The sequence below is a fragment of the Mastomys coucha genome, unplaced genomic scaffold, assembly GCF_008632895.1.
Source record: "Mastomys coucha isolate ucsf_1 unplaced genomic scaffold, UCSF_Mcou_1 pScaffold5, whole genome shotgun sequence".
NCBI classification, from domain to species: Eukaryota; Metazoa; Chordata; class Mammalia; order Rodentia; family Muridae; genus Mastomys; species Mastomys coucha.
The window spans coordinates 109,992,802-110,006,390 of NW_022196911.1; the positions used below are offsets into that span (position 1 = coordinate 109,992,802).

General features: G+C 49.5%; 2 protein-coding genes across 7 annotated transcripts in view; one reads left to right on the top strand and one right to left on the bottom strand.

The window, feature by feature from the left end:
• Cog1 (component of oligomeric golgi complex 1) overlaps positions 1-11,487 on the top strand; it is a 12,848-nt gene extending 1,361 nt beyond the window's left edge. The window contains exons 2-15 of one of the 3 annotated variants that reach the window (XM_031351818.1): positions 1,133-1,374; positions 1,505-1,686; positions 1,822-1,992; positions 3,885-4,041; positions 4,933-5,143; positions 5,825-6,613; positions 6,912-7,058; positions 7,257-7,418; positions 8,155-8,282; positions 8,966-9,074; positions 10,046-10,155; positions 10,228-10,306; positions 10,749-10,783; positions 11,293-11,391. In XM_031351818.1, coding sequence (XP_031207678.1) covers positions 1,133-1,374; positions 1,505-1,686; positions 1,822-1,992; positions 3,885-4,041; positions 4,933-5,143; positions 5,825-6,613; positions 6,912-7,058; positions 7,257-7,418; positions 8,155-8,282; positions 8,966-9,074; positions 10,046-10,155; positions 10,228-10,306; positions 10,749-10,763 — 2,502 coding nt within the window. In that variant the 3' untranslated portion in view covers positions 10,764-10,783; positions 11,293-11,391. Of the gene's footprint in view, positions 1-1,132; positions 1,375-1,504; positions 1,687-1,821; positions 1,993-3,884; positions 4,042-4,932; positions 5,144-5,824; positions 6,614-6,911; positions 7,059-7,256; positions 7,419-8,154; positions 8,283-8,965; positions 9,075-10,045; positions 10,156-10,227; positions 10,307-10,748; positions 10,886-11,292 lie in introns of those variants that run through there. The other 2 variants (XM_031351817.1, XM_031351816.1) reach the window with 2 other exon arrangements.
• Positions 10,409-13,589, bottom strand: part of Fam104a (family with sequence similarity 104 member A) — a 25,462-nt gene continuing 22,281 nt past the window's right edge. For all 4 annotated transcript variants that reach the window (XM_031351839.1, XM_031351838.1, XM_031351840.1 and 1 more), the window contains exon 3: positions 10,409-12,649. In XM_031351839.1, the coding sequence (XP_031207699.1) occupies positions 12,413-12,649 (237 nt within the window). In that variant the 3' untranslated portion in view covers positions 10,409-12,412. The remainder of the gene's footprint in view (positions 12,650-13,589) is intronic.

The following is a 13,589-nucleotide window of genomic DNA, read 5'->3' on the forward strand; positions in this document are numbered from 1 at the left end:
TGGCTGTCCTGGAACTCACTCTGTAGACCAGGCTGGCCTAGAACTCAGAAATTCGCCTGCCTCTGCCTTCCAAGTGCTGGGACTAAAGGCGTACGCCACCACCGCCTGGCTGGAAGTTGACATTTTTAATATGAATAATTTAGAGTGGCAGTAGAAAATAGCTTAGCATAAAGGTGATTAGTCACCAAATGTCCATTTAACATAACAGTTCCGAAGGAAGAAGTGCGGTAGGTGTGGCCCTGCCCCAATAAGGACAACTGAGATTTGGAACATTGACGTTTCTGGCCAGCTATGCTGCTGTAACAATATCTAATACAGGATAATTCACAAAGAATGGAAATTCATTTTCCTGCAGTAATGGGCCTGGGAAGTCCAAGATCAAACTGTTAGCATCTCATGTCTGTTTCGGGCCTGCTTACCTCCCATAGCAGATGGGAAGGAACACAAACGAACCTAAGCTAGTCCCCCTCCCTTACCCATACCCCACACCCCATTTCTGAAGACAGACTCGAGGTGAGAAGGCAGATGAGAGGCCTGAAGACTTAGCCAGATGAAGATCTGGTGCAGGGGTGGTAAAGAACAATCAAGACATCTTTGGTGCCCTTAAAGAGAAAGGAAAGGTGGGGGGAAGTGTATGAAGGCCCCCTTCCACCCACTGATAACCAGATGGTGAGATGGCATCTGGTCAGACCTCAGTGCCCTGCAAGCTGAATGTAGCTTAATGAAAGCTTCAGAGTTCGTCCATCCATCTTCCTTCCTTCCTTCCTTCCTTTCTTTCTTTCTTTCTTTCTTTCTTTCTTTGTTCTTCCTTTCTTTCTTTCTTTGTTCTTCCTTCCTTTCTTTCTTTCTTCCTTTGTTCTTTTTTTCATTCTTTCTTTTTCTTTCTTTCTTAAAGACAGGATCTCTCTGTGTAGTCCTGGCTGGCCAGGAACTCACTTATGTTGACCAGGCTGGCTTCTAACTCAAAAGAGATCCGCCCGCCTCTGCCTTCTGAATGCTGCGAACAAAGGTGCGCACTACCACACATGGCAAAGCTTGAGATCTTAAAGCATTCCCCAACCTCTCTCCCAAGCCTGTGTAAACGTAGCTCTCTGCTCTTTGTTTGCTCTTCTGACGGCCTTCTGCCCTTCAGCTACCACCGCCTTCCGAGAAGTTCTACAGCATGGCTGCCCAGATTAAACTGCTGCTGGAGATCCCTGAAAAGATCTGGAGCGCCATGGAGGCCTCGCAGCACCTCCAGGCCACACAGCTCTACCTGCTCTGCTGCCACCTGCATAGCCTGCTGCAGCTGGACTCCTCTAGCTCCAGATATAGCCCCATCCTCTCGAGATTTCCTATCCTCATCCGGCAGGTGGCGGCAGCCAGCCACTTCCGGTACGTTTGGTAGCCCCGGAGTTCACGTAACCCTTACCGTGTCCCCGGGGTCTGTCTGTCTTTTCTCTTTATACACTGAGACACTTCGCCCCAAGTGTTAGCTACTCCTTGTCGTCCTTTGTCTTTCTAGGTCAACCATTTTGCACGAGAGCAAGATGCTGCTCAAATGCCAGGCTGTGTCGGACCAGGCTGTGGCCGAGGCCCTCTGCTCCATAATGCTCTTGGAAGAGAGCTCTCCCCGCCAAGCCCTCACAGACTTCCTGTTGGCCAGAAAGGCAGCTATTCAGACACTCCTGAACCAGCCTCATCATGGTGGGTGTGGTTCTCTCTAAAATGGGGTTCTTCTACAGGGAATGGAGCAGTGTGTCCCAAGGAAGCCTGAGGCAGTGTTCTGTGGTCGACCTTGCTAACGGGCACTGGTTACAAGAGGGTGCCTTCTTCTTACAGGTGCTGGCATCAAGGCCCAGATTTGCTCTTTGGTGGAGCTGCTGGCTACCACTCTGAACCAAGCACATGCCCTTTTCTACACTCTACCAGAAGGTGTGCTACCCGATCCTTCCCTGCCCTGTGGCTTGCTCTTCTCTACCCTGGAGACAGTCACAAGGCAGCATCCCACTGGTGAGCTTGTAACCTTTTCCCTTATTCATTCAACTGATCTGCCATTTCCCAGCCACCACGCCATGCTCTGGGGATCAATTAGTGAGCCGGGAAGATTGAGCCCCTCACTTTGTGGTATCATAGCTTAGTTGTAAAAGGTGGTGCTGAACCCAGGTGCACGCAGGGTGCTGTCTGATGTCAGCCATCGTCATTTGCTGTAAATGCACAGTACCAAGTGCTTAGGAACACTGGAAGGATCTCCCTAAGCCAAGGAGGACTTCCCCGGGAAAGTGATGTTAAACCAAACTGAAGGTGGAGAGGAGTTAGCGAGTGAGGAAGGGAAGAGAGATCCATGTAAAAAAAGATGAGGTTCCGGGTCCTGAGATGAGGGTGTCAGTGTAACTGAGGAGCCGAAGGTTCTAAAGTGTGGGGAGGATCGAGTGAGAAGAGGGTTGAGGCGTGGCCAGGGGTCAGGAAAATTGCAGCTCAATGGGCCAGATGGGAGGTTGGACTTTATTCCGAGATAAGGGCATCCTTCCTTGTCCTTGTAGGCTTAGTGTGCTCCTGTGCCATCTGTCCCCCTGCATCCCATACTTCTCTGGAGTAGCATTTTCCCAGCTCTAATGAAATGTTTTCGTGGTAGTGGTATCCTGCAGGACAGAGGGATGCAGAGAGCTAAGGGAAGCTGTCACCACAGCCAGGGTAGACATGGGGTGAAGACTTGGGTTAGAAGGGGACCATAGAGATGAAGGATTGTCTGGGGAACACGTGGGAAGGGAGGTGTCCACGTTAACTAGAAGAGGAGCTGGTTTGGGGATTGGGATGGGTTTCCAGTTGCGGATGGGACCCTGGAGAACACTTGAGACCCTGAAATGGGACTGAGGAGTGAGCAGGTGTCCCCAGAGATGCCCACCTACAGCATGCCTGCAGGGGGTAGCATTTGTACCCACGAGGATGGATGTATCAGTGAGCGGAGAATGAGACAGACTCCTGTAATGGTAAGGCTGCAGGGTCTGGTGGAGCCATCGACAAAGTCAGCAAAGGAAGCAGCTAAAGGTAGAAAAGGAAGAGACTACAGGAGAGTTACGACCAGGGGCTCAGCTTTGAGTAAAATCCCTTTCTTGTGCTTTGAGACACACATACACCCCACCACCACCCTACCACCCCCATGCTGGGATGTACTGATTTATCCCTTTCATGAAAGGTGAGTCCTGACTGACCTGCCCCGGCACAGAAAACAGTCGTACAAACTCTGAGTGGCCTCTTCAAGAGTACAGTGAGAGGCACTGCCCAAGCCTGTAGGATGAGACTCAGCGGGCAGGACAGGTTGTCAGTGGTTGTCCCCTTAGGTCTTCAAGTGACCTAGGATGCTAAGGAAAGGGAAGTGAATAGCTTACACTTCTCTTTGGCAACTTAAGCTCTGTTATTAAAATGCTGATGACTGGTAGGCACAGTGGCATGCACCTGAGCCACTCAGAAGTCTGAAGCAAAAGGATGACCACTGGGGCTCAGGCTTGGAGACCAGCCTAAGTGGCATGGCAAGACCCCACCCTCAAACACCGCCCCCACAGACAGGGGTGCACATGCACACACACACAGATGAAGACTATGTAGCTCCCTCCCTCCCTCCTTTCCTCCCATCCTTCCCTTCCTCCATTTGCCCTCCTCTCTCCTCCTGGGCTGTGCTGTTCTTAACCAGCAGACGAGCAGAATAGGAAGGCTACCGTACACAGGAACTGACCCGCCCTGGACTTCCTTTAACCTTTTTCCAGTTTGACCCACCATCTCAAGGGTGGGTAGAGGGTGGGGTGAGTGACACATCTAAGTTTTTGGAAATTCCCTCATGGGTTTGTAATTCCCAAAATTCTGTTCAAAGCCCAGCCTGGAGTCTTCTCACTTGGCCTCTTCTCTAGGAAAGGGCGTCGGTGCCCTCCAAGGGGAGATGAAGCTATGCAGCTGGTTCAGACACCTGCCCGCCTCCATTATCGAGTTCCAGCCAGCACTACGAACCCTTGCACATCCCATCAGCCAGGAGTACCTGAAAGACACGCTGCAGAAATGGATTGACATGTAAGCAGGCAGAAAGCACCCCTGAGGCTTGACCTGCATGCAGCCTTCGAAGTGACCACACCTGGGAGGCATAAGCCGGTTTTCAGTCATGGGGTAATGTGCCACATGTCTGCTACCCACTCGGGGTACACTGCTACCTTTGGGCCCTTAGTACCTATGGGGGAGAATCTGGAAGCTATTTTTTTCTGTGTGCTAGACAGAGGCCGGCAGGTAAAAAGCACTTGCTGTTCTTCCAGCAGACTTGGGTTCAGTTCTCAGAGCCATAGCAGGCAGCTCACACCCTACCTAATGCCAACTCCAGGGGGAGCTGTCGCATCTGACCTATGAGGGCACCTGCATTCATGTAGATCCTCCTGCACATGTCCATGGACGCGCGCGCGCGCGCACACACACACACACACACACACACACACACACAGACACACAAGTTGAAATCTTTAAAAGAAAATTTTCCAAAACAGTTAGAGGCTTTTCTCCTTAGGCTCAAGTACTGAATACTCTGAACTTTTGTTTAAGTGTTGGCTCTGAAGCTGTGCCACGAGAATCTAGACAAAAGTTGGCCTGGCTGAGAGTACTATAGACTCCCAGCGTCCATCCAGCTAGAAATGTGCCGAGGTACTCAGGTCAGAGGTTTCAAGTGCAGTCTTAAGAATTTTTCCTAACAATGATGTGAGAACCACAAATGAAGACCAGGTGTGCTGGCATGTGCCTGCAATCCTAGCATTCCAGATGCAGAGGCAGACAGATCTCTTTTGAGTTTGAGGCCAGCCTGGACTACATAGCAAGTGCCAGGCCAGCCAGAAATACATAATCAACCATCTTTAAAAAAACAAACAAAAAAATCCAAAAGTTGGGGATCCAGTACAGTCTAAGGAAATGGTCTTGTTACAGGTGCAATGAAGACATTAAAAATGGGATCGGCAATCTGCTCATGTACGTGAAGAGCATGAAAGGTCTGGCAGGCATCAGAGATGCCGTATGGGATTTGCTCACCACCGAGTCTGCCAGCCACAGCTGGGAGGTGGTGTGTCAGCGGCTTCTGGAGAAGCCACTCTTGTTCTGGGAGGACCTGATGCAGCAGCTCTTCCTGGATCGGTTGCAGGTACAGTGGGCATCACTTGGACCACCTCACATTCGAGCCTCATGTGACCTTTTGACTATGTTAAAACCTCCCTTATTTATTGAACGTTTTCTTTCCCTATTTCTTACCAAAGAACTCTTAGATTTCCTAAAAGTTAAAAGAGACAGCAGGCTGTTGTCAGGTGCCCGCCCCTCAGTGATGCCGACTTTGCTCTTTGCCACACCGTGTTGACAGTACTAGGTCTTTTTCTCATCACTGTGACCAAATGGCTGACAGAAATAGCCTGAGGAACGATGTATTATTTTAGCTCAGAGTCTGTGCATGGTCACTCGGCTGTTTTGGAGCCTGTGGTGAGACAGAACTTGTGACCAGAGCCATGTGGTAAAACCTCTTTACCTCGTGGCCTATGGGCTGGGGGCTGGGGAGAGGGACAAAGATACATAAACTCAGAATACACCCCAGTGTGCTTGCCTTCAGTTAAGCCCACTCCAGAAGTCGCCACAGCCTCCATAAGTAGTGCTGCCAACTGAGACCCAGCTGTTAACTCCTGAACCTGTGTGGGCATTTCACAGTCAGGCTTTAAATGGTCATTGTGAGTGTCGTAGAGAATGTTCAGAATGTCAGGATAAATTGCCATTTCAACTCATTTGGAAATTTCCATTAAGTAATGATGGCTAAAACTCTGCTCTTGTATCTGTATAGACACTGACCAGAGAAGGCTTCGAATCCATCTCCAACAGCTCCAAAGAGCTTCTAGTCTCAGCTTTGCAGGAACTGGAGACCAACAGCTCCACATCGAATAAACATGTCCACTTTGAGCAGAACATGTCTCTCTTCCTCTGGTCCGAGAGCCCCAATGACCTGCCTTCTGATGCCGCCTGGGTCAGCGTAGCAAACCGGGCTCAGTTTGCTAATAGTGGCCTCTCCATGAAAGCCCAAGCGATCAGCCCTTGTGTCCAGAACTTCTGTTCTGCCCTGGATTCTAAGCTGAAGGTTAAACTGGACGACCTCCTGGCCTACCTTCCCTCCAGTGATACGCCATTGCTCAAGGATAGCACCCCCATGCACCAGGCTAAGAACTCTGCCTTTGATAGATACGCAGATGCTGGGACTGTGCAGGACATGCTGCGTACTCAGTCCGTGGCCTGCATCAAGTCTGTTATGGGCTGCATCCAGGCAGAGCTGCGGACCATTGAAGAAGTCACACAAGATCAAAAAGATGTCCTTCACAGCACCAAGCTGCATGCAGTCCTCTTCATGGCCAGACTCTGCCAGTCCCTGGGAGAACTGTGCCCTCACCTAAAGCAGTGTATTGTGGGAAAGTGTGGGGGTTCTGAAAAACCTGCCAGGGAGGTGAGGGCTCTGAAAAAGCAGGGAAAGGGGAAAGCTCAAGATGTCCTCCCCGTGCAGGCCCAGTGGCAGGAAGTGAAGGAAGTCCTGCTCCAACAGAGCGTGATGGCCTACCGGGTCTGGAGCTCAGCACTTGTGAAAGTGAGTCACAGAACTTCTTGGTCTTACACCATTCTTGTGTCCTCAATGAGGTTTAGAGACATTACTTCATAGCTCTATAGCTTCTTGCTCTTGTGTCAGTACCACAATCTTCTGCCAATCCCTGGGTCTCCCACTGTGTGACACTTGGCATCACTACAGTGGCGAGCAGCTACTCCTCCTTGCTGATCTTTAACTTGCCGGGAAAGCGCTGGCTGCTTACCACCCACACTGGTCATTCTAAACCAACGGTGCAAAGGCCCTGGGGAACTAATGTGGCCATTCTCTTTTTTACCACCAGTTTCTGATCTGTGGATTCACTCGATCATTGCTTCTAAGTGATGCAGGCTCAGTCCTGGCCACTGCCACCAATTGGGATGAACTAGAAATTCAAGAGGAGACAGAGTCTGGCAGCAGTGTCACGTCTAAGATCCGCCTCCCTACTCAGGTGAGGCCATCACACTGTCAGGACTTGGGCTACAGGAGGGAGCAGAATGGTCTGGAAAGCCATCTCTGTGTGTCCCATCTGAGTGGTCTTCAGGTAGATCCTTAACTGGAGAGAGAGGTCAAGGTAAACGTCCTTCGTGAGGGATGCATGTGGCCTGGTGGATGCAGTTAGCAATGTGGTGTTATTCTCATCTTTCAGCCGTCCTGGTATGTACAATCCTTCCTGTTTAGCTTATGCCAGGAAGTTAATCGGGTCGGAGGCCATGCCTTGCCAAAGGTCACCCTACAGGAGATGCTGAAGAACTGCATGGCCCAAGTCATAGCTGCCTATGAGCAACTCACAGAGGAAAACCAGATAAAGGTGGGTATCCAAACAAACAGACCTTTGTCTTGGGCGGTTTGTTTAAAGGGTTCTGAATAGAACCGTTGCCCAACCCAATCCCATGTTCCATGTTCTCAGGAGAGGCATTCACCTCTGCATGATGGCTATCCAGGTCAGATGGCATCACAAAGTTCATTATGCAGGACTGGTGGTGGACAGGGTAAAAGCTTTCACAGTAAAAAGGGCTGAGTTTTGGCCCCAATGCCACCATTTGCTCATGCATGCTCTAGGCAAGTCTTTAAACCCCTTGGTCTTCTCAGGATCAACTGTAAGCAGGTGAGAGGGATAGTGGAAAGTATGGCACTGAGATGTCCCCTTTAGGGTGGATGGGCAGGTCCTAGCCAGTGCACCCGTGCCTTAGACCCTTGACTCACCCTCCATCACTGGGAACATTTAAAGGCAGGGCCAATCCTGACTTGGAGAAGACTTCGGCGCCCTCTGCTGAGCCTCAGAATTCACATTCCTCTCCTAGGCAAGGCCTTGCCTCTTGCCTTGGCCACCGTCATCTAGGACGGTGCCTTTAGGGGCTGGGTCTCTTCCATGCTCTGAGGTTTGAAGACCAGGGTTCTATTTAACATTTTTGAGACGGAGCTAGCCCTGTGGGTGTCAATAATGTCTTCTGAAACTGCACCGAGCTGTAGTACCAAGCAGAACCTGCAGGTGCTCATGGAACCATGTAAGGAGTCACCCCTCACCAGCCAGCCTTCACTTGCAGAAAGAAGGGACATTTCCAATGACCCAGAACCGAGCCTTGCAGCTCCTCTACGACCTACGCTATCTCAACATGGTTCTAAGCAGCAAGGGGGAGGAGGTGAAGAGTGGCCGGAGCAAGGCAGACTCCAGGTGACTATTCCTACTCGGGCACCCCCGGGGCAGCCTCTTCCTGATGCAGTTAATGGACAGCACCCTATTTAGGGGGGTTCCTCTGGGGACTCCCCTGTTTTATAGTGGTGGGAGAAGCCATACTTCAAGTCCAGGATTTAGATCTTTGTCCAGACCAGCAATAAACAAACACAATCTGGCACTGTGCCAATATATCTATGAGCTGAATGAATACTTGGGTAGCCCTGAGGCCATGCTAAAGGGAAACAACTCACTATGGTGTCCTGTGCCTCAAAGCTTACCGTGGTGCTGTCGTCCGGCACCATCTTAGTCCTTTCAGTAGTGTGTGTATTAGTGTATGGCTGCATTTTAAAGACCATCTGAAGTCCCTTTCCGGAAGGCCCCCAAAGCCTGCACAGCCTGCACAACATTGTTTGGGTTTCTTTTAATCAGCAAGTCACTGTGTGACCAGTGGGTTAAATAATGCCTGGTGAATGCACTCCATAGCTAGGAGAACCCAGCAGAGCTCGGTAAGTGGCAGGCACAGACTGGACGTAAGCCTCACTCAGGTCAGGCTGATCGTCTGAAGAACACTGAGCAAGTAGCCGGGTAATTCCCATCTCTGGGGTTACTGTTGTAGTAAAACCCTGCTAGGTGGTTTCCTGTCCTGAAGTGTGTGTAGAATAATGTTTAACTCTTCTCAGAATTGAGAAGATGACCGACAGGCTGGAGGCCCTCATTGACCCTTTTGACCTGGATGTTTTCACACCGCACCTCAACAGCAACCTCAACCGCCTGGTGCAGCGGACTTCAGTAAGTTGGGTCACAGCCATGCTTAGTGTAAGCAAAGGTGAGACTGCAGAGTCCTGGTTCAGATTATAAACCTGCTAGAGTTCTCCATGCACAGGAGTGAAATTCAAGAAAAGAGCCACTTCCTAAAAGAGAATTAGGTAAAATGCCATGAACTGGGACAGCCATGTTGGAGGTAAGGGTTGGTGAGCTTATTTACATGGCCCCACAAAAAGGTATCCATGGGTGCCAGTAGGATGGCCCAGTGTGTAAAGGAGGTGCCAACAACTGCTAACAACTTCTGTCCCTAGGACCCAGGTCTGACAAAGTCACCTTCTGACGTGTGTGTGTGTGTGTGTGTGTGTGTGTGTGTGTGTGAATGGACAGGCATAAGTACGCATGCAAGCTGTCTCTCTGTCTCTGTCTCTCTCTCTCTCTCTCTGACACACACACACACACACACACAGAGAGAGAGAAAATAAATGTGGGCTGGGCACAGTGGCACATGCCTTTAATCCCAAGCAAGTGGATCTCTAGGAGTTGGAGGCCAGCCTGGTCTACAGAGAGAGTTCCAGGACAGCCAGGGCTACACAGGGAAACTGTGTCTTGGAAAAAAAAAGTGTAAATTTTAGAAAAGAACTACATGACTTTGAGATTCTCACCCATGGTACTGATTAAGGACTAATTTTAAAAAGTCAGCACTTGGGGCTGATGATATGGCTCAGAGGTTAAGAGCAATGTCTGTTCTTCCAGAGGTCCCAAGTTCAATTCCCAGCAACCACATGGTGGCTCACAACCACCTGTAATGGGATCTGGTATCCTCTTCTGGCCTGCAGGCACACATGCAGGCAGAAAGCTGTATACATAATAAAAAACAAACAAAACAAAGAAAAAGTTAACACTTAAAAGTACATTTTGCCCAGAAAATGGTTAAAGTTAACTCACCAGTGAAGTGTGAGTGTGATATTCATGTGCCGTCCATTTCTTCCCTGCAGGTTCTATTTGGGTTGGTTACCGGCATAGAGAATCAGTTTGCCTCCCGCAGCAGCACGTTCAACTCCCAGGAACCCCATAACATACTGCCACTGGCCTCCAGTCAGATCAGGTAAGCAGCTCGGGAGGCTCTGTGGGCCCACTGCTGGTTCTCTGCAGTGACATGATCACCTTTCTGTCTTAGGTTTGGACTCCTTCCGCTGAGCATGACAAGTACAAGAAAGGCGAGGGCAACCAGTCAGGGCATCGAAGCCCAAGCCCAGGTCAGTGCCAAAAGTGGCTCTTGTGGTTCTTCCAACCCCTCCCTGACTCAGCTGCCCAGCCCCCACCAGCTCTTTTAGAAATAACCAATTAGGCACCATACGGCAATGCACTAAGGCTGCTTTTAATGGCGGCGCAATAGAGAGTACAAGGTTTTACTAATTGCAGCTCATAGAAGGATGCCAATTGACTAGAACAAATAGCCTCAAAATAGAAATATACCCAGAGCTAGACCACAGGCTGTGGAGCCCATTCAGCACATGATAGAGATGGCCTCTTGTATTCTGTAGGGTGAATGACTATTGACATACCCCGCCACTGTGATCAGAGCATGGGAAGACCCTGTCTGCAGATGGTCTCACCTGTGCCTTTAGTTGGGTGGGAGATGGGGAGAAACGTGCTTCCTTGAGCACTCTTTTATTAATACATGTTTTGTTTCAGTAGGACGCCATCTATTAAGCCTGCCGGAGCCCTCCTGGGTATTTCTGGGTTGTGTTGTGTACATGTGTGCTTGATAGCTTCCCTTCCCACAGCACTGTTTGCCTTACTGTTAGAATTCCAGTAAAGTATCCTTTCCCACATTCCTTGCCAACAAACCCAGTAAGATCCTGAGTCCTCAGCAAACATCTGGTTTTAAAATCTGGAACACTCCTGAAAGGGGGGGGAAAACCTACTTTCTGGGTTTCATGACAGTAGTTCCCATGTCACGGGGCTGGCCCTTCCATGCTATGGCCCTCAGAGGAGCAGGCCATGGAAGGCACTGCATGTTCACTCTCTTCCTGGTATGGGCCTCCTTCAGACTGTAGAGGTATCACATAGTAACCTGCTCTGGTCCAGTTGTCCCTCTCAGATCCTTCTTACTAGAGCCATCCCCGCTCCTCAGCGCTGTTGCCTGTGCTGTGTGGCCTCTGAATGGGGTGCAGTGAAGGGGACAAGCAGGAGGCTATGGGTGCACACTTAAGGCACATCCTCTTCATCTACATGGCAGGTTGGCCCCCCGGCACTCTCCAGAGTAGGTGACCCAACGACAAACCCTGGCTCTTTATTCAGACAGCTTGCAAGCGAGGAAGATGACTCACCTGCACCTTCACTATTCAAGCTCGCCTGGCTCTCTAGTATGACCAAGTAGCATGGGAACAATGCCCAGGCTCTCTAAATAAATACTAGTGCATTGTTTTTCCTAGAGGTGCCTCTGCTCGTGTTTCTACACCACACCAATCTTTCCAGTTCCGATGACAGAATGCAGCCCCCTGGCAGGACTGGGGTGCCCGTAGGCATGGGTTACATCCTCACTCTTCCTTCAGCTATCAGGCAGCTTGCACTTCGTCTGCACTGACCACTGCCTTGGTTATGGGCGCTGCAAGGAGCTAGCAGTTAAAAGCTGATAATACACAAGTTCGTAACAGTTACTAGGTATTTCTTGACTTTGAGAACTGCACAATATTCTCTATAGCATTTGGGGTACAGACTAGAAGAAAATAGATACGGAAGTAATATTCTCCCTGAAAATTCCAAAATAAAATGGAGACCACAACTGGGAAAGATGCTTAACTTCCATGGTCTTTAGAGTGGGCTACTGTTCTGTTCCAAGGGAGAGCATTTCCATAGACAGACATCTACATACTAAGAGGTAGTATGGCAGTTACCTTCAGTGCAACACTGAGTCAAGCTTCCTATACTTAGGGAGAAAACTTAGTTTTTTTTTTTTTTCTCATGGAAACTAGATGTTCTTTACTAGTTTATTGAATTAAAAAAATTTAAGATCCTGCATTTTTAAGAGGCTCTTTACATACGGTACAGCATCTAGCTGACATGTGGAGATCGGTCAGTTGAGACTTCCTCATCCACTGTCAGGTAGATTTGATGCCCTCTCAAAAGAATCCTCTAAAAGAATCCTATAAAAAAATTGCTCCCAAGCCCCTCCGAAATCACAATAGTGCAGCAAGAACCCAAGTAAACAGTGCCTGCTGACCCGATACTCAAATATAGACTGAAAGCCAACAGGCATTTTTTTTTCTGTGTGCAACTTTTAAAAACAAATCATTAAGTTGAAATATCCAATCTGCACAGTGCTGTCCCTTCACAGAAGGCAAGAAACTGCCGGAGCATCATGTCGGAGGCCGGCCTCGGTGCTGTAGGCTGTGAAAGTGAGCCTCCTTCAGGGTCTGATTGATGTGGAAGTAAGGGCCTTGGCACAGTGCAGACTGCTCAGGCATCGGCTGGGGGGTGCTGGGGCAGGATCCGGGGATGATGTGGCTCAGGCTGCTCTCTGGCCCACTGGCCCTGTCTGGGCTGTTGATGCTGCTGCTGCTGCTGCTGCTCCCACCACTGTCGCTGCTCGAAGACTACAAGGAAAAGAAAAGACAGGGTCCTATCAGCCAGTCTCCTGCAGAACAGCTTTGCTGGGGCTTAAAATGAGATGCCTGTGCTAAGAGTCTTCTTTGCAATAGCTGAACAAAACTCCGCTGTGTGTGTGCCCACACTTTCATAGCCACTCATCTCCTGACAGTCACCTAAGAGGACTCCACTTTCTCGCTACTATGAAAAGAACAGCGATAAACACAAATGTCTAAGTGTCTCTGTGGTGGTCCTTTAAGTACATGCCCAGAAGTGGTAGCTCTGGGCCATATGGCAAGGAAAATGAATATAGGGATTTTGCATGAAAATGGATAGATCTAGAAATTATGACAATATCTATCCCAGAATTCATGTGGGCAGTGGGCATAGCTTGTCAAAGTAAGGGATCAAGAGAAGGAAAAAAGTTTCAGGGAAGTGAGATGGATGGGGTAAAGGAACATATGAGACATGACAGTGGGAAGGGGACTCCTGGGCATGGCACATTAAAGGAGGAGGTAAGAGAAGAAACAACCCCAAAGGGTGTATCTTGAAATGCCATAAAGAAATGGTTACTGGATGCAGTCACAGACGTTGGCTTCACACACAACTACCCTGACAGGAAGTATAGGTATAACCCAAGCAGGAGCCTGGATCCCCACTCCCTCCAACCATAGCTTATTCCTTCCCTTCTCTGTGCGCTCGAACCATTCATCCACCATTTCCAGTAATCAAAGGTGATTCTTAGCTAAAAGACAAGTATCTGCACCGGGACAGAAAAGGTATGCCCCACCCACAAACTCTAAACACAGGTAACTGGAAACCTGTGTGCAAAACAATGTCCTATAACCACTCAGTACACAAACTACGCTTAAGAATTGAGCTGTAGCCGGGCGTGGTGGCGCACGCCTTTAATCCCAGCACTTGGGAGGCAGAGGCAGGTGGATTTCT